The sequence below is a fragment of the Camellia sinensis genome, chromosome 4 (genome assembly GCF_055761805.1).
Source record: "Camellia sinensis isolate YWXY chromosome 4, ASM5576180v1, whole genome shotgun sequence".
Classification (NCBI taxonomy): Eukaryota; Viridiplantae; Streptophyta; class Magnoliopsida; order Ericales; family Theaceae; genus Camellia; species Camellia sinensis.
Genome location: NC_138964.1, coordinates 62,311,266 through 62,336,544, shown reverse-complemented (window position 1 = coordinate 62,336,544; position 25,279 = coordinate 62,311,266). Strand labels below are relative to the sequence as shown.

General features: G+C 36.1%; 1 protein-coding gene and 2 pseudogenes across 2 annotated transcripts; 1 reads left to right on the top strand and 2 right to left on the bottom strand.

Annotated features, from left to right (window-relative positions):
- Positions 1–474: 474 nt before the first annotated feature.
- On the bottom strand, positions 475–3,202 carry LOC114268843 (uncharacterized). The gene has a single exon (XM_082925051.1). It carries the CDS (start codon positions 3,075–3,077, stop codon positions 783–785), a length of 2,295 nt encoding a protein of 764 aa, XP_082781177.1. The 5' UTR covers positions 3,078–3,202; the 3' UTR covers positions 475–782.
- Positions 3,203–11,569: 8,367 nt separating this feature from the next.
- Positions 11,570–17,580, top strand: LOC114279480 (expansin-like B1; annotated as a pseudogene).
- On the bottom strand, positions 14,220–24,729 carry LOC114279479 (histone-lysine N-methyltransferase, H3 lysine-9 specific SUVH5 pseudogene; annotated as a pseudogene). The gene is made up of 3 exons (XR_014366632.1): positions 19,306–24,729; positions 18,301–18,414; positions 14,220–14,477 (listed from the first exon to the last, which is right to left on the bottom strand). The product of XR_014366632.1 is annotated as a histone-lysine N-methyltransferase, H3 lysine-9 specific SUVH5 pseudogene (transcript).
- Between the last annotated feature and the right edge of the window lie 550 nt (positions 24,730–25,279).

The following is a 25,279-nucleotide window of genomic DNA, read 5'->3' as shown; positions in this document are numbered from 1 at the left end:
TTATTTATTCTCATCTCTACAAAACATAAACTTAAAAAAGAAAAAAAAAAAGTACTCTCAAAGTGTGATCCTTACAACAAAATTAATCTTGAGTTTTTAATTTTATTAATTTAAACTCTAAGATCTGGTTTGGTAATATCACATTTTAGTCTAAAAGTCAAAAATCCAATAAATTATACCAAAAAAAAAAGTTTAAAGATTCTATTTTCTCTCTACTCTTTGCACATCTTTTCATAAAAAATAAAAAATTCATCTGAAACATACTAATTTTTTTTACCTTATATTTTAACTAAAAAAATCAAAAAGTTATTAAAATAGTTTGTTCCCAAACGAGGCATAAATTTTTAATTTGTTTTAAATCTAAATTATTGCCTATTTTTGTTAGGTAAAGTAAAACTAATAAAAACAATAATATTTTAATAATTAAACTCAAAAGAAAAAGAATATTTTAGACTCTCAATTTAATAACATGCATGAAAAGAAATAGAAATATATAGCGTTTATCCATTAAACAGTTAATGAAGCTGTCAAAAAGATACAAGTATAACACTGTGGCCCTTTATTTTTAGTAATGTAGGTTCCATTACAGTATTAGTCTGGGGCAGTGATAGTGACGTGGGAAACAAAAAAAATAAAAATAAAAAAGAAAAATACATAAGTTAAAAATCACATTATTACGTGGCACTCCTCATTAGATTTCTATTAGAATTCTTAAATTATAGCTCCCAGTATTTGATTAATGATCTCTAGTAGGTGACAGTGTTGTGTAGGGGTTCTAATAGTCAGGATGTCGAGGAGAGTAGTCGTCGTGGACAGTTTGACGGACTCGGTGATGGAGCTGGTGGAGGGGTTGAAGGCCATGGTGATGGAACCGGTGGGGTTGATGGAGCCGGCGATAGAGATATTGGAGGGGTTGATGGGCCTGGTGATGGAACTGGTGGAAGGGTTGATGGAGCCGGCGATGGATCTGGTGGAGGGGTTGATGGGCGTGGTGATGGAACTGGTGGAAGGGTTGATGGAGCCGGCGATGAAGCTGGTGGAGGGGTCGATGGGCCAGGGGATGGAGTTGGTGAAGGGGTTGATGGGCTTGGTGATGGAATTGAAGGAAGGGTCAATGGACTTGGTGTTGGAGCTGGCAGAGGAGTTGATGGAAGTGGTGGAGGTGGTGGAAGGGTTGATGGAGTTGGTGATGGAGCCGGTGGAGGGGTTGATGGAGTTGGTGATGGAGCTGGTGGAGGGTTTGATGGAACCGGCGATGGAGCTAGTGGTGGGGTTGATGGAACCGGCGATGGAGCTGGTGGAGGAGTTGATGGGCCTGGTGATGAAGCTGGTGGAGGGGTTGATGGAGCCGGCGATGGAGCTGGTGGAGGGGTTGATGGGCTGGGGGATAGAGCTGGTGAAGGGGTTGATGGGCTTGGTGATGGAATTGGAGGAAGGGCCAATGGACTTGGTGTTGGAGCTGGCAGAGGAGTTGATGGAAGTGGTGGAGGAGTTGATGGAGCCGGTAATGGAGCTGGTAGAGGGGTTGATGGAGCCGGTGATGGAGCTAGTGGAGGGTTTGATGGAACCGGTGATGGAGCTGGTGGTGGGGTTGATGGAGCCGTCGATGGAGCTGGTGGAGGGGTTGATGGGCTGGGGGATGGAGTTGGTGGTGGGGTTGATGGGCTTGGTGATGGAATTGGAGGAAGGATCCATGGACTTGGTATTGGAGCTGGCAGAGGAATTGATGGAAGTGGTGGAGCTGATGGAGGGGTTGCTGGAGCCGATGATGGAGCTAGTGGAGGGTTTGATGGAATCGGCGATGGAGTTGGTGGTGCGGTTGATGGAGCCGCCGATGGAGTTGATGGAGGGGTTGATGGGCCTGGTGATTGAGCTGGTGGAGGGGTTGATCGAGCCGGCGATGGAGCTGGTGGAAGGGTTAATGGACCTGGTGAGGGAGTTGGTGGAGGGGTTGATGGGCTTGGTGATGGAGTCGGAGGAAGGGTCAAAGGACTTGGTGTTGGAGCTGGCAGAGGAGTTGATGGAAGTGGTGGACGTGGTGGTGGAGGCGAGATGGGGAAGATAGGTGGAAGGGGGATTAGTGGAGGTAATGGTGGAGGAGGCGGTGATGGAGGTGGTAGAGGGGGTGAGGGCGGGGGTGGTGAGGGCGATGGAGGTGGTGGTGACGGGGGTGGTGGAGGAGGTGGTGAAGGCAATGGTAGCGGTGGTGATGGAGGTGGAGGATGGGGTGAGAGTGGGGGTGGTGAAGGCGATGGAGGCGGTGGTGACGGGGGTGGTGGAGGGGGTGGTGGAGGGGGTGGTGACGGGGGTGGTGGAGGCGACGGAGGCGGTGGTGACGGGGGTAGTGGAGGGGGTGGTGAAGGCGATGGAGGCGGTGGTGACGGGGTTGAGGGCGGGGGTGGTGAAGGTAACGGAGGTGGTGGTGGAGGGCGTGAGGGCTGGGGTGGCGAAGGCGACGGTGGCGGTGGTGACGGAGGTGGTGGAGGGGGTGGTGAAGGTGATGGAGGCGGTGGTGATGGGGGTGGTGGAGGGGGTGAGGGCGGGGGTGGCGAAGGCGATGGTGGCGGTGGTGACGGAGGTGGTGGAAGGGGTGGTGAAGGCGACGGAGGCGGTGGTGGAGGGGGTGAGGGCGGGGGTGGCGAAGGCGATGGTGGCGGTGGTGACGGAGGTGGTGGAGGTGGTGGTGAAGGCGATGGAGGCTGTGGTGATGGGGGTGGTGGAGGGGGTGAGGGCGGGGGTGGCGAAGGCGATGGTGGCGGTGGTGATGGAGGTGGTGGAGGGGGTGGTGAAGGCGACGGAGACGGTGGTGGAGGGGGTGAGGGCGGGGGTGGCGGAGGTGGTGGAGGGGGTGGTGAAGGCGATGGAGGCGGTGGTGATGGGGGTGGTGGAGGGAATGGGCATGGGAATGGTCGGCATGGGTGTGGGAATGGTCGGCATGGGAATGGGAATGGGAATGGGAATGGGGGTTTAGGATGATGTGGTAAGTTATCATCATCAGCAGTATATACAGTAGTTGCCATAGCAATGAAGATTGCTAGAACCACCCATAAGTTCACTTGTTTCTCTTGCTTTGCCATTTCAACAAACAAACAGTGATAAAGTTGTGTTTTGATATCTTCAATATGTCATTGTAAGTAAAATCAAACTTTGATAATAACAACTGCTACCGTTTTCAGTTCACCCGACATTTTTACTGTTTAGTTTATTTGATGGCAACACGTTAACCTATACCTCACTTATATAGTTTGTCCTTAAGAGATCTTTTGCAAGTACTTAATGTCGTGCCTAATTTGTTATCAAAGTTGGGGGGGGGGGGTCACTTTCATAATTTGACTTGAATTTTATTTTAATTTCTATTATTTAAATTTGAACAATTTAATTCTCACAATTTAAGTTTAGTTTTAATTTCGTTATTTTGTCAATTTTTTTCACATTTATAAATCAAGAGAGTGGCACTTGTCACAAAATTAATAATTTTAATGTCTAATTTGAACGGAAACACTAAATTAAAACTAAATTTTAAATATCGAGATCAAATTGTTTAAATTAAAAAAATAAAAACCAAAATCAAATTTAAATAAAAAAAATATGCCAAAAAAAATAACTTACCCAACTTTTTTTAGTACCATAAATGTCAATAGGCTAAATTTGTACACGCAAAAAGAGCCCAACCATATGGACCCCTATCCAAAATTTAAGATAAATTACTAATAGGTCCTAATAATTAGATTTAATTCCTATCAAATTCTATTGAATATAAATCTTAATAAAATTATTGTTAAAAATAATTTTTTGTAACGATTTTTTGTATGTCGTTAAAAATTGGCAATTATTAACTTTTATTTGTTACGATTTTTATAAATTGTCACTAAAAATTATAATTTGCGACGTTTTTCTGTGATGAATTTTTCAAACCGTCATTGAAAGTTGAAAATTAGTGACATTTTTTTGTAACGATCTTTTTATACTATCGCTAAAATTTATAATTAGCGACATTTTTTTGTCACAAAATTTTCAAACTATTACTGAAAATTAACAATTATTAACATTTTTTACTAGTACTTGATGAAAAACGTTATTAATTTTTACATGACTTATTGGACAATAAACCAATCTATTAAGTCCTATACGTAAATTCCTCAAAATTTATGCCCCACATCTGATGGCCTCTTGGTTCCAACCCCACCCAAACCCTTCCTTAATATTTTAAAAATTAATTGCAGCCACCATGCTAATAAAGGTTACTTGTTCAATATTTGTATCTATACTACTATAATATAAGGCCCTGTTTGTTTTGGGTTATAGTAAGGGGATTAGGATTACTAGTACCTTGGGATAAGTATATGGGGTGTTTGTTTTGAGAGATAGCCTTGGGACTATTAATACCTTGGGACTGACTAATACCTTGGTATTACTAATACCTTGTTTGTTTTGAGAGATAAGGAGGGTACTACTAATACCTTTGGGTCATGTTTGATTCACAAGATTAATAGTGAAGTATTAATAATCCTATTAAATTAGTGTGGTATTCACTATCCAATTGGATTAATATCCATTGGATTAATAATCCCACCCCTACCCCATTACTAATAATCCTACAAATTTGTTGGATTAATTATCCATTGGATTAATAATCCTAAACCAAAATCTTAAAACAAACATAGGATAATTGGGTCCACAGATTAATAATCCTAATCCCATGCTCTAATCCACCCAATCAAACATGCCCTTGTAGTACTAATACCCTTGGGGAGGGGATTCATAGTGAGGAGGTAGAGATGGTATTAGAAAAATAGTGAGGGGATTAGAAATTTTTTTATTTTTTTTATTTTTTATATATTGGAAATTTTTTTAAAAATATAATTTTTAATTTTTTATATTTTTTTATTTGTTTTATTATTTTATATAAAAATAATTTAACAATTCCTCACTACTAATCCCCTCACTATCAATCTCTTCACTACTAATCCCCTCACTATCAATCCCCTCACTAACAATCCCCTCATTATTAATCCCCTCACTATCAATCATCTTCATTCTATCTCTGAAAACAAACGACCCTCACTAACAATCCCCTCACTATTAATCCCCTCACTATCAATCCCCTCTATTCCATCTCTGGAAACAAACGGGAAATGAAATATAGTGAGAGTGTCTAATTAAGCATTTTATACACCTACATGTTGCAAGTGTTTATGCCAACAATACAAACACAAAAGTTCGTGGAAGTATATCTGACGTTTTTATTAGGGAAAATTTCAGTCCAATTTAAGTTCTAAGAAATATAAATAAATAATAAATTTTATGAATATTAATAATTAAAGTTATAAATTTTTCTATGACAGTCGAATAACTTTTGAAATTATAACGGAATGATAAAGAAAGATGTGTGTGTGCCAGTGTTTGTGAGATAAACGTTTTTTGGTGATATGTGGAGGGGTAAATTACACTGACCTTCCTTGAGATTTTGAAAAATATAGTAATTAAATCTCATAGTTTTAACATAATTACATTTTACTTCTTTAAAGTTTAATTTGTATAATACTTAATCTCTTTTTTTTAGCAATAATTATATAAATAGAAAATATGTTGAAAAAAATGGTTTTAAAATATTATTTTTCATACTCTTTGAAATATAATTAATGTAAGACCCAGATGCGATTTTTTTGTGAGTTCGAGTGGTGATGAATTCATTGCCGTGTGACGAATAAGAATATATAATTAGTTAGTCAAAACTATTTACAAGCAAATGAAAAATTGAATTCAAAGTGAACCTCATGAACTTGGTATATGATTGTATGGTTCTCAACTAGTTGTTGTGTATTCTCGTCTCACATAGAAAACTTGCGATAAATTTTAGACTCTTTATAAACTCCTAGTTGGACAAGTGGTGATGGCCCCAAAGGACAACCGAGTTATATAAGGTGGGGGAGGGATGGGCAAAGGTGAGTTGGCCCCAACTGGACCCAAAATCACACACTGCCACCCTTCCCTAGACCAAATTTGAGTTGGATTGGACTAGCTCAATATTTCTCTTTTTAAATTTAAATTTTTGCTCTAATTCAAATTTCAGATTCAAAATCTTAGGCCAAAACTTTTGAAATCCAAATTCGAACTCTGGTCATCTTCTCCGATCGGTCGCATCTTTTGGATGCGACTATAAAGTCGCAACTTTTTTGCTCATTCGAACACATTTCTTTGCCTATATAAAGGCGATCCCTCTATCCATTTTGCTCATCGAATTTGTTCTTTGCTTTTATCTTCATCTTCTATTCTAATTCTGAATATTATATATTCTAAGAGCTTGAAATTGTGAGAATGCAAAGCGTAATCTTTGGTTCGTTGTACACACAAAATATATGCATATTCTGTGTCGTGATGATTATTGTATCTTAGAAACATAATGTTCATTCCATCTTAAAAATACAATGTTCAAACACTGGTTTCAATCACAATCTATTCTTCGCAATATACAAAACGTTTGTAAGTAACTTTGTTATTTGTTGTTTATTTACTTAGTTTGATTTTCGGAAAAACTATACCGGTGGTCCTTACATTTTACCCATTGTCATTTTAATTCAAGAACTTTCATTTGACTTAATTTTGACCCTTTTAATTTTTTTGTCCATTTGATCCAATTGATAATATCATTAGTGTTTTTTCTTATGAAAAATTATCACTAATTTGATTGAGGTTAACTCACTGAGTTTATTAAATTTATAATTTTGTTCTTAAAAATATGACACATGACATTTTTGTTCGCATTTTTCATAAAAAGATGCTAAGAGTTATAATCATTTTGACCAAATTGAGACAAAATCATTAATTCATGGTCAAAATTGAATCAATTGAAATTACAAAGACCAAAATGACACAATGACCAAAGTATAGGTACTACTATCTTAATTTTTCCTTGATTTTTTATTTGCATTATAAATTGATTTCTTGAAATTGTTTTTAACAAAAATGATACTATCCCCTCTTTTATTTTTAATGATTTTTTCCCATTTTTATCATTATATTTTTACACTATTTGCATTAATTTCAACTTCCTTAACTTTACTTTAAAAAATAATTATAACTATATATTAAAATTGTAAATCAATTTATATTTTTTTTAACCCTGAAGAGAGGTCATTGTAATTTACCCTATGCGGAGAGCAGTGTTGGACCATAGCGTTTAATGTGCCAACAGGGGGTGAGTTTGCGATCAAAAACAAAACAAACAAACAAACAAACAAAAAAATCTTTTGAACCTCTTTATTTTTATTTTTAAAATTTTCAAGTTCTTCTAGAGTGGAAGAATCTTAAAATTAAAAAAATAAAAATAAAAATAAAAATATATAAAAAAGGGTAAACTATAAATACATTCCCATGAGATTTGCTTAAAATACTAATTGGCTATGTACTTCTGAAAATTACTTTTCATCTCTTAAAATTTCTAATTGGACAAATTATTTTTTTCATTAATCAACCATTAAATCAATTATAAGTTTTTAATGATATTAGCAATATATTTCAATTAACAGTTTTGGTAATTTTATTGTTGTACAGAGAGATAGTTAAAAATTTTATTTTTTCTGTCAATTATGTTAAATAACCAATTATGACAAAGGAATATTTGAAATTTTCTGTCATGATCCAAACCTGCTCCTAAAAGTTTTGTTCATAACCGGCCAGTAATCACACGATTACCTATGGCCTCATACAGAAAACAAATGTTTTTAATAATGGGCCTTAAGCAAAAGCAAATTTAAGAAATAACATCCATTGAGCAATGCTTAAACGGTCAAAATAGAATACTTATATACATAGGAGCCAAGACATGAGTTACACATCCACAAAACCAACATAACAAACACTGGACAAAAGTCTTAACATAGACATAAGTCAAAAGACAACAGCTCTATCTTGGAGTTTCGACACGACAAGTCCTTATAAGCAATTTCCTGAGGCTGACTGGTTGACTTCCATGCTGATCATCTACACACATACAACATAGGGGGTGAGCGACACTCAATAAATAATAGTAAAGTAAAGAGAATCAAATGAATAATTTTGAATTAAAAAAAATCTTGTTATGTGAATACAATACTTTTCCACAATTACATCCTTCACAACATTATCCATAATTACATTTAAAGAACAGCTTTAGGACCAACATATTACGGAATAGCCTCAGGCCCAACATATAACAGAACGGCCTCAAGCCCAACATATAACATAATAGCCTCAAGCCCAACATATAACAAAATAGCCTCAGGCCCACATATATCACAACAGCCTCGGGCCTAGATATATCACAACGGCCTCGGGCCCACTCATATATTATCATATCATTAACAGAACGGCCTTGGGTCCAAGCACATCATAGCATAGATGGAACGACTTTAGGTCCATATTACACATGTCATAGAGCGTGCATAAAACTAATTAATTTCAGTCAAAACACAATATCAAAATAAGTCACTGTACCTGGATCAAAATAATCAATTAAAACATATCTTTACAATACTATTACTCACAGTTATGTTGGCTGTGCGACGGTCCTTCTGGTAGTTAACCCACACAACATAACACATATACAAATTCGGTAAACAATTCATTCATTTCTTAGTTTTTTTCTTTATTTATTCGTTTTATGATTCGTTCATTTTCCGTTCATCTTTAGGCATTACGGAAGGTCAAAACATGCACATAAACAGATTCAGAGGGTCGAAGAAGTTAAAAGAAAAAGACAGGTTTTCTGCCTGTTTTCCGCAAGTGCGGAAGCCCCTCACCGCAGGTGCAGAAGGTGCCGCACCTAGGGTCGCATGTGCAATTAAAGCAGTGTGCGAGCCCCTGTTCCATCCTATGTTCTGTACGTGCGGGACTCATGGCCGCACATGCGGTTCTCCTAACCGCACGTGCAGTTCTGGGTAATTCAGTGCAGTCCGAAAATGGCACAAAGTGTAAACTTCTATACTCATTTCCAAGCACAAATTCATGCAAAACTAACTCAAAAACATGATATACTAGCATGATTCAAGTGTAATTTCAACTCAAACACATCAATCTTGCTTCAATGTCAAATTCAAGGTCTCATCTTTTCATAAGTTCATGAATTACATGATCAATCTTAAAATACAAATAAACATCGATGATCATTCAACAAATCTTTGTTATATGAACAATCTAGAGTTTATTTTATGAATTATTCACAAGATTGAACTCAAATCAACAATGTTGAAGAGATTAAAGTTCCATTTCTTGAATTTAGTTCAAACAATTACATATCCCAAAACCCTAACTCATATAAGTGTCGGAATTTCAAATTCCTCTTGATTTCAAGCAAAAAATGAGTTATTTACAAAGATTCTAAGTAAATTTCCATATCTTAGCTCAAATTTAGGGTTTGCCCTTTGAATCTATTCCAAATCTTTAGCTTCTCCTCTTTGTCTCTCTCTAACTCACTCTCTAGCAAAAGCTCTCAACAAATGACGAACTCAAGAAGCAATATACATATACCCCACTTAGGCTAATTAACCTAATTAAATCATTACAAATCGTAATTTTACAAAATTTCACAGTAGGCTCTACAAATCATGCTAAGCACAGATATGAAGTCGATTTTGATTTTTGGCGCCTCTAAGGCTTTCAATTTCTGTTCAAAGTTGTAATTGCAACATAGATTCCTACATTCAACAGATATAATTCCAAAATAACATACTTCACACACTTAAACATGCAAATTCATATCAAACACATAATCACATGCATAATTAAGCATAATGCAGGTTGGGTTATCACATTTTCACAATCATTGGGGGAAGTTATAGCGTGTATTTGTAATTTATCAAAAAATAAGTTTACTAAAGCCAATAAAACCCAAAAAAAAAAAAAAAAAAAAACAAATTCTTTTGGCTTTTTCCCGTTTTTCTGTAGTTGGTTTTTTTCAATTTTTTTGGTTATTATTATTTTGATTTGTCAAGTAGAATCTAAAAGTACATTTTTTTAAAATTAAAAAAAAAACTAACTAAAAATAAATTAAAAAAATCATTAAAAAAGCTAATTTCAAACACACCTATGCAAGAGTTCAGAGAGAAAATTTGTATGAGAGAGTCCATGAAAAACAAGTCAGAGTTGGCATGTCTCATAAATGGTTTACTTTCTTTATTGCTCTTTAAATATTTATTTATTTGAGACTTGCAATATTTAATGAGAAAAAAAATTAAAAAAAAATTTCATGTACATTGAACTTTTGATCCATGTGTTGAGTACTAATAAACTAAGAAAGGAAGATAAAAAGATAAAAGAAAATGATATATAAGCTCACTTTTTAGATTCATTTTTTAGATCTATTGATGTGTAAGTAAGATTATTGGCTGATGATTAGAGAAAATATGAAAGAAAAAGTTACTTACACATTCTAATTGGTTGCCACATCACCCAATTTAGAAAATAAGTTTCATTTTTAGGTTTAAATAACAATACTCAAAAGATAATAAAAAGATAAAGCTCAACAAAGGATCTCACTTCCCTTAGCAAGGAATGAATAATTTAAAAAATAACAAATAAAATAAAATAAAATTGTATGGGTAGGTGAGGACCTTTTCTAGGTGATAGTTAATATGGGGAGATGGGGAGCACAACAATTATGAAGGCAAATGTGTGAGAGAAATCACAAAGAAAATGTCTTCTATAAAGAATGTTAGAGAAAGTCCAATGCATGAAATATACAATTTAAAGAATATTTGTAAAAAAAGGGGGGTTAATTTTACCATGATCCTTTCAATTATCAGTAAATATCACTTTGATCCCTTCAAATTCATACATATTAACTCATTCAACTATGAAAATCAAACAAATATACCTATTTTAAAGGTGGTCTAGATGGGATGAAACTGATATATTTTTATAGTTGAGGAAATCAAAATGCATAAATTCATAGACAAGAGGGTCAAAATGATATTCACTAGTAGTTAAAGAAGTAAGAGAAAGTCGGGCAAAATGCCCTCATCAAAAAGGTTAAGCAAAGTAAGGGCAAAAAGGAAAACAATCACACTACATATTTAGAATTTACACCTATAATTTTATTTAGAATTATGAATGTATAGTCTAAATTTAATCAATTGATGATGAACCCACAATACACCATTTGAATCTCAACACTTTATTCATTTTCTAGATAGGCTTTTTCAAACATTGGATTCACTAAAAATAATGCAATCCAGACATCTAATCCCATGACTAATCAAGCATATGATACAAATCCAGTCCAACCAAATAGTCTGGGGACAATGTATCTTAGGACTAATAGTCTGATAGATTACAATTCCTCCCTTATCCAGTCCGTCCAAACAAACACACCCTAAACGTAAATGCAGAAATATGAAATGGTCTTAAGGGGTTAATACAGGTGTCTATTTGTACACATCTCTTAGTGGAAAAGAAAAAAGGTGGCAATTCTCTCATCCAGCCCTCCTAACTTCAACTATAAATATGTGATTTCATATGTGAGCTTCCCATCCCCAAAATCTTTCCCTTATTCATCATCTTTTGAGATAATAGATCTTATTAAGAATAAGAAATGGGTTTTGCGGCTAAGAACTATTGCTCTCTTCTGTGTGTCATAGTGCTTTTGCCTCTAGTTTGCTACTCCCATGATGCTTATGTGTGCTCTAGAGAAACCTATTATGGTAGCCCTGATTGCTTAGGGACTCCAAGTATGTATTCTCTCCTATATATACACACATAGTACTGATGTATATGTGTATTAGCAAATGTATATATACTATGAAGCACGGACACAGACACAGGATACGACACGGACATGCAAATACACAAATTTTCAAAAAAATAGGGGACACGACACGCTGGGGACACGTTTAATATATATAATTAATTTTATTTATTATATATTATAAAATTATTTTTAAAAAATTATTTATTTTATTTAATGTTATTTTAATAAAAAATAATTAATTTTATTTATTATATGTCATAATTAATTTTATTTATTATATTATATGTTCAATACATATTATTCAAATGAACAAAACTAATCAATTTTTTTTTAAATATAAAATGGAATTAGAAAAAAGAAAAAAAAGAAGAAGAGAGATGTTACACTGAAAATTTAATAGAAAAAAAATAAAATAAAAGTTTACTCAAAGGAGAAGAGAGAGAGAATGAATGACTGCGAGAGAGAGACACAACAACTAAGACCGAGAGAGAAGATCAGAGAAGAAGATTATGAGAGAGCGAGAGACAACGACTGAGAAGATCAGAGAAGAAGAAGAAGAAGAAGATCGAAAAAGAAGAAGAAGAAGAATGAAGAAGAGCAACGAAGGTGTACCTTAGATAATAGCCGACGAACGACGGTGGCCGACGAGTGACGGTGACTGACGAATGACCACCGAAAAGCGACCAGGTCTTCTCTATTTCACTTCTGTTCTGTCTTTCTCTTCTGTTCTAAATTGATTTAGGGCAAATATTGTTCTGGATTTGTTTTCTTACAAATCGACCCATAGAAGTTTTATAAATTATGAAATTGACCTTGAACGAGTCCTGAAAGTGTCTGAACGTGTCCGAAACGTGTTCGGCTGCAAAAAAATCAAAAAAAAAAAAGGAGACACTCTCTATTTCGTGTCTGACACGTGTCAATCGCGTGTCCGATACGTGTCCGTGTCCGACACTGGTATGGAGCCCTTGGAGAGGTGTCCGTGCTTCATAGTATATATATATATATGTATGTATGTATGTATGTATGTATGTATGTATGTATGTAAATTTCTACATTGATGATTTATCTACGATGATTAAAATGTGTTTAATGATGTTAAATTAGCTGGAGCCTGATGGTTTGGTGAATATGGAAGAACCATCTATGATGGAGGCATGAGCAGGGTTTCTAGGCTGTACCGGAATAGAACTAGCTGTGGTGCATGCTATCAGGTAATTCAATTAAAAAACAACTTAATCTTTTTAAGTTTATTTGAGCTTGAGGCCTCGTTTGGGAACATGCTAATTTAGTAACTTTTTGACTATTTGACTAAAAAGGTAAGTAAAAAAAACTTGTATATTTGGAATGACTTTTTGACTAATTACGAAAAGATTTGCAAAAAATAGAGAGAAAAAAAAATCTTTGACTTTCTGATATGAGTTGTTGACTTTTTGACTAATTTAGTAACTTTTTGGCTAATTGGCTAAAAAGGTAAATCCCCAAACGGGACCTGAGAGTAACAAAGAATGAAGTGTTGGACACTTCTAAAAGTATATTTGAAAGGATATGCATAAATACTGTTAGGTTCCTACGTAAAATTTCAAATAAAACAAATAAATATTTAATTGTGAGGCTTGTGACTATGTTAAAGTGCAACAACTTTAAACTATATGCCTTTCTTAAAGGCAAGAAACAGGCAGCCAATTGAAGTTGCTTCAGAACAAAAAAAAAGAAGTCGCTCCCTTATTTTTGTGTCTACAATGGAAGTTATTTGTTTATTCACGACTAGAGGTTAGGTGCAAAGTACCACAACTTGGCACTGAAGATGGAGTGAGGATAGTGGTGACAGACTATGGTAAAGGGGACAAGACTAACTTCATCCTAAGAACTCGCGCCTACTCAAGATTGGCCCGTCCCAACGCAGCCTTGGATTTGTTTGCCTATGGCATGGTTGCCATAGAATACCGGAGAATTCCTTACCAGTATCTAGGTTTAGGAATGGCAACAAGACGGGACGGGGCTAGGAACTACACTCCTGATCCCCGACAATGAGAAATTCCCCGTCCCGGCCACCCCGGCCCCGATCGGGGATCGGGTATCCCCGACCCCGCAAATTTCCCGAATTACAGTAGCTGATCAATTTTTTTTTTTTTTTTGATCTGTCAGCATATTTTCAAATTAAAAAAAAATTGTAAACATTTTCAAATTAAAAAAATCTGTCAACATATTTTCAATAGCATAATCTGTCAACATTTTCAACAAATTCAAATAATCTATCAACATTTTTTCAACAGCATATCTGTCTAACATATTCATAGAGCACATCAATCTATCAATAGGGAATATGTCAATAACATATGAAAAAATCTGTAAACATTTTCAAATTAAAAAAATCTGTCAACATATTTTCAATAGCATAATCTGTCAACATTTTCAACAAATTCAAAAAAACTATCAACATTTTTTCAACAGCATATCTGTCTAACATATTCAAAGAGCATATCAGTCTAACATATTTTCAACAAATTGAAATAGCATATTCCATCCAACAGCCCACACAAAGGAAAATTCAGCAAGTTGCAAAGAAAATAATTAGTCCAAGCACAGCCCGCAAGAGATAGGCTACCCAAAAAATAAAATTAAAAAAAAAAAAAAAAATCCATTACAATATAAAAAACCAAATCCATCGTGAAAAAAAAATAACAATAAGATTGTTTGTCCAATACTCATACAACCACATCACAACTTTCATTATCTCCTTCAACTTGAATTCCTGTTAAATAAGAAAAGGAAAAAAACAAATAATCAATACTAATAATACTTGAGAGTTAACTTCTAACATTTTTAAACTTTACAAAAACAATATGAAATGAATAAATTGAGGCAGCCCATTATAATGTAAACACTAATCACATCCAAATATCCTAATGAAATACCTATAATTACAACTACAATTAATGGCTGCGCAAGTAGAATGCAAAATATTTGGTAGCAGATCTCAACCAACACCCAAAATTTCAATTAAATTATCATAAAGTACATGAATTACAGTCTGGCTGCCGTTTTTTTGAGGCCAAACATGAAAACTAAAATTTGTCTACACAACTCAAAAAACTGTTTCAGATTCCAAAATTTGAATCCAATTAGACTCTTCACAATCTTATTCGCAGAAAGAAACCAATCCTAACTTGTAGTATAAAAATAAAAATATTTTTCATGATAATGTTGATTCCTCACATGCTGAAATCAGAAAATGAAGCAGCTCATACCCATTCAAAATGAAGCACATGGACCTTTAATGAAGCACTTTCTTAGGGAAAACCCATAAGCATCATTCTACCAATTAAACAAGAATCTTACAGTTTGGTTGGATGATTGTGATCTCTCATAAACAAAAGAAATGATTGTGTCTTTTCACTATAATATTTAGATAGGTAAGAAAGCAGATTATGTGATACAGGAATGTGAGTGAAATTTTCTTTTCTTTCTTTGTATTTTAATGGGCAATCTTGGTATTATATAAACTATAAAACTAATCGTGTTATTTCTCACCAAATCTCAGATGAAACCTATAAAAGAATAGAGTTCCATTTCACATACTTTCTCAGCATTCTTCACCTAACTTATAAATAGTACTTTTTCTCTTTGATTTCTTATCATTTCTCACGAAATCACTTGATCCAAACGGAGTTTTATTCATCAAATCCAAAACTAACAATAATCCCACTGTTTTGTAAACAGATCAATAATCCCACTTCTTTGACAAACACACACACACACACACACACACATATAATAAATTTAGAGGACAAAAAAAAAAAACAGAAGTTGAACCCTCCTCCCTAGATCGACATATGTATATATATATTATACACTCAAATATATATACATATATATATATATATAAATGTAAACCCTAGATCGAATTCGAAATCCCTAGAGAGAGAGAGAGAGAGATACCTTTTCAAAATCGGCGGTGAGCTATGTTACACGGACTCTGGTACGGGTATCGGGTGCGGGTGCGTATCTAGGGGTTGGACACTTTAAAATTAAAAATTAAGGATACGTGGATATGTATCCAAATTTGGATACGGGTACGGGAATACGTTAAATAATTTTAAAAATATATATATATTTATTATATGAAGATGAGTTATATTATATAAATAACAAATAAAAATCTATGAAGATGAGTTATATTATATATATATTTTTTTATAATATTTTTATTTTAATATACATTAATTATTTATTTTATTTATTATATTTTTTAAACAATGTGTTCTGATTAAATTTTTTTATTTTATTTTAAATACATGTATTTATTTATTTATTATTAATATATATAAGTATATATTATCTTATAAATATATTATATGTTATATAATAATTATTATATAATATATAATATATAATAATAATAGTTATTATTATAATTATTAACTATTAATAGTTATTAACTATTATTATTATTATTATATATTATTATAGTTATTATAATAATAGATAGATATACGAATAGATAGACAGATATGGTAGATCGAGAGGAGATCGAGAGCAGTACGGGAGAGAAGAGGAGATCGAGAGATTGCGAGAAGATGAGATCGAGAGAAGCTGAGATCGAGAGAAGAGGAGATCGAGAGACGAAAGAACAGGAGACGAGATCAAGAGTGAAGGATCGATTGGGGTGAGATCGAAGCCTGCGACTAGAGAGAAGTCGGCGACCAGGTTCTTGCTCTCTCCTCTTTCCTCTCTTCTGTATTTAGGGCTATTTCGTTGCTTCTGTATGTAGGGAAAAACATAGCCGTATCCATTTGTGATGAGCCGTATCCTGGCCGTATCCCGCACCCGTACCCGTGTCGTGTCGTGTCGACACGGGTACCTCTGAAATTTCAAAGAGTCCGTGTAACATAGGCGGTGAGGTGAGGGAGCAGCGGCGGTGAGGGAGCAGAGAGAGCAACAGCCCCGTCGTGTGTGAGAGAGAGAGAGAGGAAGGAGAAACCCTCAACAAAAGCGGCGGTGAGGGACGATCGGCGTGAGGGAGGATCGGCGGTGAGAGAGAGAGGGGGAGACCAAACCCTAAAGAACACAACGGCGAGCGAGAGAGAGAGAGAGAGAGAGAGAGAGAGAGAGAGGAGCAGTGCCATGTGAGTGAGAGACTGATGAGAGCAGCAGTGCAATATGTCAAACCCTAAACAAACACACACACACATTATATATACTAGGGACATAATGGTAATTTTGACGTAGGGGGCTAAATGGGGCGGGGGCGGGTCTTGGACATGTATCCCCGTCCCCGGCCCGGATGTCATCGGGATTAATTTTTTAATACCATCCCCGGTCCATCAGGGGTATTTTTCGAGGAATAACCGTTTAATTCGGAGTCGGGGGGTCGGGTTTAGATTGCCATCCCTATCCAGGTTACAACCTCATGGTCAAGGTTCATGAGCACAGCAGGTTCCCTGAGTACCTAGCCTCAGTCATGTTGTACCAAGCTGGCCAAAACGATATCACCACCGCAGAAGTGTGGCAGGTACAGTCTTCTAAACAAATTTGGTGAACTGGGTATTGTAAGCAAGTTGTCGTGTGTACATATCATTTTAAGGGCAACCTAGTGATGAGGCTCTTGCTAAAGGAGGGTCTGGAAAGTCTAATAGTCATATATTTTCTTGATGCAGGCGGATTGCCAGCAATGGAGGGGTATGCGAAAGGCCTACAGTGCAGTATGGGACATGGCTAACCCACCAGCAGGGGCACTTAATTTCAGGGTCCAAGTAAGTGGCAGTGCAGGGTTGAAGAAGGTGCAGCTGACTAGTGTGATTCCTAGTGAATGGAAAGCTGGGGCTGTTTATGACACAACCATTCAGCTTACTTAAGCCCTATTAAACTCCTAATCCCAATGAAGACAAATATATCTTAAGTATATGTAGAGTAGGAGCTGCTTATTAATTATTTCCTAGTAGTTTTGATTCAGTGATTAAAGTTATGTTTGTCTCCGGTGTTAGAGCTAGTGCTCTTCACCTTTCTCAATAAGGAATCGGATTGTGTACTATGTTTATTTCACATGCAAATAATGCAGCTAAAAGAGTGTGGACCCAACTAACTCTCAACCCTATCCAAACTCTTGGTGATAGTCCGAACACCACGATTTTATGGTTAAAAAATAAGAGTTAACAACCTTTTAAATAAAAAGTTAGGCCAGCTCACAATCAAGCTAATTTGCAAAAGAAACTAAACAAAATGCCGATCTTAGTAAAGGGTATTGATATTGCAAGCAATTTGTCACTCCTAAGTAATCATCACGTTAAACAAATGTGAGAAACATAAAGTTGCAATGCAGAAACACTAAAAAAAAAAAGTCACTTACATCATAACTGTTCCACAAAATTCACATGTACAAATTCCAAATCATGCAAAATCAGCAAAACATGAAAAAAGTGCCATCATTCCAAACTATAGAAGGTTACCAGGTTAGTGCTTCAGAATTTTCTCCCCAAAATCACTAATTCAGCACATGTTATCAGAAAACAACTTGACTACTTGAGAAACCACTGTCAAAAAACTGATGTACAGACTAATGTTTGAGTTGCCACTACCTCAGAATATGATCCGAACGAACCAACTATTTTAACCCTTCTTTCAATTCTCCTCTTGTCTGCTTCCATCAAAAGCAAGGCTTGCCCATCTAAACAAGAACCATAAGCAAATCCCTGAAAATTAAGGGATGAGATGTAAAGTTTTTGCATTCATGAATTAGATTCTATATTACTTTAAGCATGAAGAAAATTTTATGATTTGTGAGGGCAGCCAGTTCAAGCAAATAGAGCTGAAGTTATTTCTGTACCATGTCCCCCCCAGAGGTTTACGCCACTTTGCGAATTGGCCAGAAGTAATATCATTTTATATCTATAAAGTATGATCATCAATAAAAACCAGTGACAACAAGATTTTGGGAAACTATCATAATGATAATGACATAATTAGATAACTGTTCAAGGTGTCTACATCAAGAAAACATGATCACAGATGATAGACATAAAAATGCTGGAAGAAAGACCCTCAAAGTTACAACATGCAAAAATCAAGACATAACATGTTTTAGTTTGATTGAAATAACTAATAATTTCAGAAACAAGGAAGAGGAAGATGATGCACACAGCCAAGCCCCATGGCAAAGTTACAGTGCTGCAGGAGTACAGTAGCCTGTAGCCAGTGACAAACACCCACAGCAACCTCTCAGCCAAGGTTGCCTCCAACCCAAATGAAAATTTGGAGGTGCAAAGTATGGGTTACATGTAACTCAATCACAGCTCACATACATACCAACAAGCACAAGGAGATACTGTAAAACATTGTATGTTGTAATCTGTTAAGGTCCTGCAATCTTTGTTTATGTAACTTTATGTCATCTTGAAAAGTTTAGTAGTGTTGGGGTGTGTTTCAATTCATGAAAATGATATTTGTCTGTATGTGTGCATCCATATTTTCTTGTTTCTGTTGAGGCATCCCAAGTACATGCTGAAACTAATTCAATATACAACCTAGCACAGAGAGTAGATAATAAATCAAGTTCCACAACAAAGTAGTCAACGAGAACTTACATTAAGACACAAGGAATCTCTACTTCTGGAAAACCCCACACTTTGTTCCCTGCATCAATACATCCTGCCAGTGCACTCTGCAGCACCACAATAGCAGCTCTTCATCTTAATATTTCCATTCAAATCTTGAACCTGATTGACGAAGTAATTATAGTGGTAAGTCAGCTCCTTCAAGGGAGGAATGTTTTCTGCAGCAAAGAGCATTATGTGGGGTTTACTCTTGTCCTCGTGATCATAGAGGACATTCTGAGCATAAAGGTTAGGGGAACAAATATGGTTGATGAACCTCCCCACATGCCCACACTGTGCTGCATCGATTGTGAAATGCTCATCCTCCACAACTTCACTAGAACTTAACTGTACAACAGGCTTGAGAGTCAAAAGTCCACCAATGAGAGAACAATCACTGAAATTGTGTCCAATATCAAACAAGTATTCATCATTTTGTCTTTTTTCAGCTTCCTTGTCTTCAAGAAGCTCCCCAATATACTCGCATATAAAACTTCCTGAAGAAATAGAAGTTAGGGATCTAACACCCCAGCCCCTTGACTTCATTTTGAAGATTTCAAGCCGTATTTTCATGCCATGCTGACTGACTTTATTATAGCAAGAAGGAGGGCATTTGCAAGAAGGACCACACTCATATACCAGAGGCTTTGCTTCAACAATAGCCCCATTGCAGTTGTATGGAATCTTTCCTCCATTATTGAACATACATGAGCATTTTTTAGAGTCCAAGCATCCACCGATACAATCACAACCCTTGGGAGCAGTAGGGCAGTACCAATCAGGATATTTCATCTCAGTTATATAATTGAATTTGGGTGGTCTCTTATTGTCTATGGTGTTCACAGCACAAATGGGAAATAACTCTTTCCCCCCTGATATATCACCAACACAAAGACCCTCCCGAATTTTAAATCTTTTTGATTTCTTCACTTCTTTCCAAGCAAAGCTCTGGTTGGCCTGGAATTCCCTTCAACTCGAACTTAAAAACCAACTTACCATGTGGCCCTACATCATGCATGTATCTGTCTACTGTATACAAGCCATCATAAGTATATGTCAGAACAATCTTGGCTCTTGCATCCAAGGTAGATAATTTTGTCTCTTTAGAACCACGGATTACCCGAACAGGATTCTTTGCTGATATACTATTTTTCAGAGCCAAGTTTCCTCTTTCAAGTTTCTGGTCTTTAGGTTGTTGTTTATCCCGACCACTTATATTTCCTCCATGACCAGAGTATATTAAAACATCAGGGTTGTCCAAATCATCTGCATAACCACCTGAGACAACAATGCTTGTTGCAATGATCATCCCGCCATGTTTCATGTAATCAATACCAGCCTGATAGAGACGATGAATGCCAACAAGAGCAAGCTCCACCCTGTATTGAAACTCATCACCCACATCGACTCCCGGCACTGATCCTATTATCTGTTTGACTGTGTTAACTTCTTTTCCTTTTGCTCTGATAATTTGTGCTGCTTTCAGATCAGGCCTTCTGCTCAAGTACCCTTGTTTCTTCAACTTTGCTTCTTCTCCTTGCAAGAGCTTCCTACAAATAGCTTGGAATAGACGTTGTGTTTCCCTCACTTTGTTACACACATTACCATGACTCGAGCTATCAGGACCAAAAGGAGGCAAGATCACCTGAAAATCATGTGGTCTCTGACCTGCAGGAGAATCTTCATCTTGCTCACATATGGAAAAATCTCCCTTATCCTTGACAATCTGTGCACTTTTATTTTCATATGAAGCCTTTCCAGAAGGAAGCAATTTCTTCTTCATAACCCTCTTTTTGGCATTTCTATCTCGAACATCCCTGTCCAATTCTTCAATGCCAGTCCTTGCTGTCTTTCTCACTAGACTACATTCCTCTTTAGCCCTCACTATCTCTCTTGACAGCGTACCCTGCACAGCAACCTCAACTGGAGCAATTGAAGTCTTGTTTCCCAAGACAATTCTTAGGCGCTGTTCCTCAATCGGACAAATAGCATGCATTCCACAAAAAGGAGGGAATTCACGAATAGCTCTAACCCTTCTCCTAAAATATTTAGCTTTCGGGTTAGTCTCCTTCGAAACATTGCCATCACTAATAGACCACTTTGGAGGAAACCATGTTTTTGCACCACCTGATGGAACCATCCCATCAGCCATAGAAACAATCTCCAACACAATTTTGCTTTCTAGTGCACCCTCACTCTTCACCACAACCTGAACTTCCACTTCGTGCAACTCCTTTGACAATTCTAGTGCATTATTTTCTAAAGCTTTTGGCAAGCCACTTCCTAGAGGCTTAACAATAGGGGACAATTCAGCCCCATTGACCTTCCCAGCCGCAACCACCACCTTCCCCAACAAATCATTCAATATGTCAGGCAATTCCAACTTCACCGGACTTTCCACCAATTGATGAGATGATGAATCATTCCCAATTTCAGAAGCTTTGACACAATCACCCTCTGCAACTTTCATCATCTTTTCATCAGCCACCAAATTCTCTTTATCACCTAGTGATGCTACTACCTCAGTATCCTGGGGCATCAGATTGATAAATGAAGCATTCTGTCCACACCCATGTGGAAAATGGCGAACAGCATAAACCTTTCACTTCTTGTACTTAAGCGAAACACCAGAAGAGGTGCAATAACCATTGTACAATGACCTCTTTTTAGAACTTCCATCAAATAAATCACCATTTGATAAGCAACCCATCCTCCTCAATAACTAGCAAGCAAACTGGCTCTTTGTTGTCGTCAAGAAAAAATGCAGCAAATAGAAGAATATGTGATGAAAAAAAATACAACAAATAGAAATCAGTGCAGACAAGCTAATGAATATGGACAGATATGAACGGGAAAGAGAAAATAGACAAAATTCATGTGATGTATCTATGCATTAAAGGTACGAGAAGCTGTGAAACTACACAAATTAGAGTTGAAATGTAACCAACGATAAATTTAGAACACCTAATATGTTAGAAGTTGCAGTTCTGGTCAAGAGAACACAAACTGATTAGAAAGGACACCAATCAACACAAACTGATTTGTGTCCATGACAGTACTTGAATGGAGAGAGTTCTTGCATACCCATTATTTTTGGTAATAGTGGAAATTTCAAATTTGCCTCGTGGTTTTCCTCTCTTTCATTGAAGGTTTTCCACATAATGTTTGGTGTTCTATGTGGTTATGTATTTTTTCTTGTCTCTTTAATCCATTGTTGCATTCTTCAATTCACACTTGATAGTGGTTGGAAGCGTATTTTCCTTAGAGCCAGCCAAACCCAGAACCGAACTGATCTTGGTTGGTTCTCAATTTTACTGTCACGCCCCAAACCCACCCCTAAAAGTTTGGGCATGACTGCTTCAGAAACAGACATAAAATTCGAAATACATACATATGAAGCCTAAACGGAAGCATTAAATATTATAAGATAACATGGAATAAAAAGAAACTACATCCATTGAGCGACCACCACTATCATGCTAGGATCACAAATAGTGAATCAGATGATAAATATTTACATATACATATACAACCCTGCTCCTTGAATAGGCGTATAACAAAAACATTGGAAACTTCTACATTTATAGACAATCAGAGTATAAGCCAAACTCAGCAAACTTCACGATAAACGGGTACACACACAGAGGTTGACAAAGGAAGACGGGTATCGAGGGTTATGGCTGACCTCCAGATTAATTATCTACAGAATCAGACAAAATACTGAGTGAGACAATCTCAGTGAGTAATAGTACTTCAATAACTCAATGTTCAACTGGAATTATAATACAAAGCAATGCGTATACAATGTAAAAGACAGGTGGTTAATCTGATTCTGTACTAATATTCAGAACGACCTTGTCGGTTCACAACGTCACAGATTGGCCCTTGACCTGGTGGGTTCACACATTCACAATTTGGCCCTCGGCCTCATAGATTCATAGCTTCACAAATTGGCCCTTATCAGAATGGCATACAGCCCTTTTCATGCATGTATGAACTCAAGAGGTGGCTCGCACGGATTCTAGAGGTGACTCGTATAACAACACTTAGTTCCGTGCAGCACTTTGTTTCATACTAACAGATCATACAGAATGACCATAGGCCCAGATATCACAAATTGGCCATAGGCCTCACAGATGTTTCAGAACGGCTATAAGCCTCAAAATTTTCACAAAACGGCCATAGGCCTCATAACTTTCACAGAACGGCTTTAAGCCCAGTTCACATATGTATGGACTCAAGAGATGGCTCGTACGGATTCTAGAGGTGGCTCGCATTGCAACACTTAGTTCCGTACAGCACTTTGTTCCATACCATAAATTAATAGGTCTAACAGATTATACCGAACAACTCATCTCATATCATAGTATAACGGAACGGATAAACTGAACAGCATAATTCACTTCATAGCGTGGGTCACATAATAATGTTATTAATATTCGATTCTTCCCTTGGATTGAGTTATTATAGGCTTGATGTGACATTTTGTCTTTTGATTATTTTAGCCTATTTTATCTTTTTGTAGATTTTAGCCCAAAAAGCAAAAAATTGCATTTGCCAAACAAAACCTAAGCCAAGATGGCTAGTAGGTTATTCAAGCTCGACTTAAAAACTTAATGAGCTTTAAAATATATTGCAGATAGACTTGCTTCTGTAAGGAGTCAATCTGAAATGACATTTGACAAACCGGATACGAGTCGAGCTCGAAGTAGCTTGATTCACATTATAGCCTACGTTTAGTGGCTAAAAAATGTGCATAAATTATTATTATTTTAAATGAAAAAGGAAATTTATATATAAAAAATTATATATATATATATATATATTTTAACCCCCCAAAAAAAATGGTGCTGAGAAACAGGTGATTTACGTGAAAACAACAATGGCAAAGAGAACCGAGACAATTCATGCACAGTATTGATGCATCCTAAGTAAGTGAAGACGCAAATTTAACAATATCCAGTTCCAACCTAACTTGAAATGACTCCTAACCCATCGAATAGACCACCAATCAACAATAAACATGATAAATTAACTGTTTGGAAGCTCAGAAAGTAAAGAAAGCTTAAAGTAACGCTAAAAATCAGGTAAACCAAGTAGAAACGCGAAAGAAAACGAGAAATGTGAAGTGATTCAAATTTAACAATATCCAGTTCCAACCTAACTAAAAATGACTCATAACCCATCAGATAGACCTCCAATCAACAATAAACACAAGAAATTAACTGTTTGGCAGCCAAGAAAATACTAACGAAAAATGAAAATGGATGAGAAAGTAAGAAAAAACTGAAATTAGCATTAAAAATCAAATAAATTATGTAGAAACTTGCAAGAAAACGAGAACGTGAAGTGATTCAAACGAAGAATAAAACTAAAACAAATCACAGTTAGAAGTGTAAAAAAAATAAGGTTTAAATCAACCTGATTTTGAGAAGAAGACCAAGAGATTCTTCGAAGGACTTAATGGTGATTCGTCGGTGGTCTTGTGCGGAGAGATGGGATCGAAAATTTAGGGTTTCTTGGTGGAAAATTCATAAGCGTTTCTGGAAAGAACTCCACGAGAGAGTGAAGGAAAGGTTTATGCTTTATATGGAAAATGGGTAGGAAAAGCTAATTGGTTTTAATTAAGAATTTAATTAATTATAAATTGTATTTTGTTTTGGACACTCAGCTAAGGTCAAATTTGACAAGTTGAAAAAAAGTCAAAAAATTAAAAAGTTACTCAAAAAGTTATTACTATTCATCAAAAGTCAAAAAAATACGACTGCACAACTCTCAATCCTAATTTTTCCCTACACACTAATTTATACAATTTTTTAAACATCCATATTTTTTCCTTCAACTTTTTAATCCAAAAAATAAAAAGTGCACTTATTTAGGACACTCCAAACAGCCTCTAAACTTCTATTGGCTTAATCTTAGATATTTTTGGTTAAAAATATATTATTTGTCCAAAAGTGATGTC